The sequence below is a fragment of the Ceratina calcarata genome, unplaced genomic scaffold, assembly GCF_001652005.2.
Source record: "Ceratina calcarata isolate Rehan_Ccalc_2016 unplaced genomic scaffold, ASM165200v1 scaffold583.2, whole genome shotgun sequence".
Classification (NCBI taxonomy): Eukaryota; Metazoa; Arthropoda; class Insecta; order Hymenoptera; family Apidae; genus Ceratina; species Ceratina calcarata.
In genome coordinates this window covers 19,242-22,989 of record NW_017177052.1, presented here as the reverse complement: position 1 = coordinate 22,989, position 3,748 = coordinate 19,242, and the positions used below count along the sequence as shown (strand labels likewise).

Sequence of the window (3,748 nt, the reverse complement as noted above, 5' to 3'; positions counted from 1 at the left end):
GATTTGCAATATCATTGAAAATCAACTAAAAAAATTACTCTGACCGAGGCGATTGGTTTTTTGTTTCAGTATACTGACTGGGAGGATCAGTACAACGGTTACACGTATCAGAAGATGGTAGCAGACGTAGTGGGCGATTATTTCTTCATCTGCCCGTCGATCCACTTCGTGCAACTGTTCGCAGATCGCGGGATGAAAGTCTACTACTATTTCTTCACGCAGGTACATTTTATTTTGTCGTTTCCCCAGTTTTATCGTCACGTGTGTGCATCACGTGAAGCCCGGTGATCGATACGGGGGACGGGAGGGGATCCATTATGTTATAGCCTGACATTTCCACGGGACTCAGTCACGTGGCGAGTAACGATAACGCGATGCGTCTCTCTCCGTCGCTTCTTATCAGGGGGTAACGATTAAGGGTTGTATTATTCATCCCGGTCGAAGCTCTGATCATCGATTTCCGTCGAACCGCTTGAATAGTTCATGCGGCAAAGTATTTTCGAATGTGTTCACCTTTCCCGTGGAAAATCGCACGATTTTTCCATGCATGTTAGAAAGAAACATTCAACCAACGTCGAAAGTAAAATGAAACAATCGGAAACCGAGTTTCTGCCGAGGCGAAAGAAACGGTGTACTGAAAAATTGTTTTCGCCGGATTTGCGGGAAATGGGAGGCACGTTTTAGAAATATTTCCAAAATAGAAGGGATGGGAATCGGTGGAGAAAAAAAACACTCAGAGAGAAACTCCGCGGATAGCGAATTCTCTTCTTTCTTTTTTTCTTTTTTTATTTCACTCTTGACGAAAAAACGGTCGGACGTCGACGATTGATTGACTAATAACCGGCCATTCGAGGAATTACAAGCACCACCTACGCGTCGACTCGAATTTATTCATTTCCCTTGTACCTTTTTTTTGTTCCCTTCTGTTTCGCCATCGATCTGGGGCTCGTTTATTTTTCTTTCCTCGAGTACTCTCGCGACAAAAAGCGGACGCCATTAGAGTCTCGATGGTATCGAAGACGAGCTTTTAAAGGGACCGCCGGGGGTCCCACTTGAATAAAAGCTCCGACAGATATATTAGAAACGGCGCCTTTTCAGAGCTTTTCAAGGTTTATCACGTTTCATCCCGCGGTCCAAATCAATAACGCTACCTGAGAGTCGCGATTCTCATTTAAAAAGTCACACATAAAGCTTCTCCTAATGACGATTGAAAAATAATTAATTAATTTCAGACAGAAATTTTGTTCTGCAAGACGAATCAATAAGAAGTAAGGTAAAGGAAGTAGTACTGGGACAAAACGAATTTTGGAACTAGTACTTGGACATAATAGATATGTATTTAATAATTTACTGTCCAAGNACAGGAGAAAAATTGTTTATCTTTTTTAGTTTCTTGGGTGTAAGTTAAGAGCTTTTTCCAACAATCGTCGAGTGGTTTGATATTTGCCTGCGGCGTAAGGGCGTCGCGTTCCATAAATTGCGCAACTCTAATGTGTCCCTCTCTCTTGACTAAAGAGGCGATGAAAGTTCAAGAGTCTTGTACGAGTAGCTCGGCTGGTTGCGTACGTGTACACGGCCCCCGGGCTTTTACAACTTGCCCGCGGGAATATATATTAAGAAATTTTCTGATAAACTCACGGGTCCCGCGAGAGAGAGGCTTAAACGAGGAAATTATGTGTCTTCCAAGGCATTAGTAGGAAACATATAAATAGTGGTAGACTACGTCTTCGTTCTGAAAGGTTCAATTAAAAAGCTCGAGCTGCATAATTAATACTAAAATAAAATTTATATTTATACAGTTTTATTTTTTTTGTTTATATTTTATACGATTAGGAGGTTGCTCAGACGTTGGAACGTTGTTAAGGGGTAGGAAATGGTACTTGGGGGCGTTTCACTTTCGCGGGGACGCGCACGATCTCTCGAACGGTTTCTCGCGACTTAACTGGGACGTGAAACGCGCGTAAGCGGAATTCCGAGGCCCCGAGTAATTAGCGGCGGAGGTACAGGAGGAGGAGGAGGAGGAGGAGGAGGCAATTTATCAGGTAACGCTGGGTGGAAGCAAAGGAGGATGTCATTAGTCATGCGCGCTCGCCGTAATCTTAATAACGGTTTCACCGCTAACCGGTTAAATCTACCCCCGGCTCTTAACGCGATTCCGTTTTCTTTTACACGTTTTCTCGGTTTCTTAAACGTTCAGCTTTTTTCTAACTATTTACCTTGTGGAATTATTAAAATATTTCTACGGTTTTATAATTTTTTAATAAAATTGTTTTGTCAATCGTCAGCCTGATTTTTCTAGCATCGCCTGCCTCCCCTTCGATTTCAGTGGAAAAGGTTTATTTTCGTCAGACGATGAAACTGGGAAACTTGTTTCGCTTGCTGTTCATCTCGCGCCGAAAAAATTAAACGCGTCCCTAAAAGAGGCGCGTGGAGTTGAGAGAAGTAGCGTCGGGCGAGGAAGCGGTGGCAAGTTTCCGCGTTCGAAACGAGTTCAAAGCCGATAAGTGGGTCAGAAACGGGTTAACGCGGCGGCGACGTGCGCCGCGTTAACTGCGAGGTAGCTCCCGGGTGGGAAGCTGAGAAAACGCTCGAGAAAAGACAGCCAGGCTTGGAGCTTCGGAACGCGCGCGTTCGCACACACGTATTATAGCGGACCTTAAGAAGTCGGGACACATTTCCTCCATCAGCGTACGCTGATTTCCTCGCTTTCGACGTTTCCGCGTGACAAAAATTTCAACCTACTCGTTTCGTATCCTACCAACGCGAAGAACATTGCTGGTGTTCGAAACTATGAGAATAATACCCGAGGGTAGGTGAGATTATTATACAAGAGATTAGATGATTTTTTTATATGGAACTACTGAATTGAGGAAATACAAGCCTAAGAAGTACATTATAAAAAATTTATGTTCAAAAGTGTCCAGGTACTACCTCCTTTACCTTATCATAAAAAAAAAATAGTATTATTGAAACGGGAGAAAAATTGTTTATCTTTTTTAGTTTCTTGGGTGTAAGTTAAGAGCTTTTTCCAACAATCGTCGAGTGGTTTGATATTTGCCTGCGGCGTAAGGGCGTCGCGTTCCATAAATTGCGCAACTCTAATGTGTCCCTCTCTCTTGACTAAAGAGGCGATGAAAGTTCAAGAGTCTTGTACGAGTAGCTCGGCTGGTTGCGTACGTGTACACGGCCCCCGGGCTTTTACAACTTGCCCGCGGGAATATATATTAAGAAATTTTCTGATAAACTCACGGGTCCCGCGAGAGAGAGGCTTAAACGAGGAAATTATGTGTCTTCCAAGGCATTAGTAGGAAACATATAAATAGTGGTAGACTACGTCTTCGTTCTGAAAGGTTCAATTAAAAAGCTCGAGCTGCATAATTAATATTAAAATAAAATTTATATTTATACAGTTTTATTTTTTTTGTTTATATTTTATACGATTAGGAGGTTGCTCAGACGTTGGAACGTTGTTAAGGGGTAGGAAATGGTACTTGGGGGCGTTTCACTTTCGCGGGGACGCGCACGATCTCTCGAACGGTTTCTCGCGACTTAACTGGGACGTGAAACGCGCGTAAGCGGAATTCCGAGGCCCCGAGTAATTAGCGGCGGAGGTACAGGAGGAGGAGGAGGAGGAGGAGGAGGCAATTTATCAGGTAACGCTGGGTGGAAGCAAAGGAGGATGTCATTAGTCATGCGCGCTCGCCGTAATCTTAATAACGGTTTCACCGCTAACCGGTTAAACCTACCC

At 43.6% G+C, this 3,748-nt stretch overlaps 1 protein-coding gene across 1 annotated transcript in view; it reads left to right on the top strand.

Moving 5' to 3' along the window:
- LOC108629709 (acetylcholinesterase-like) overlaps positions 1–3,748 on the top strand; it is a gene marked incomplete at its 5' end in the record, with an annotated part of 32,240 nt that overhangs the window by 14,109 nt on the left and 14,383 nt on the right. Inside the window, one exon of the mRNA XM_018032541.2 lies at positions 70–222. Coding sequence (XP_017888030.1) covers positions 70–222 — 153 coding nt within the window. The remainder of the gene's footprint in view (positions 1–69; positions 223–3,748) is intronic.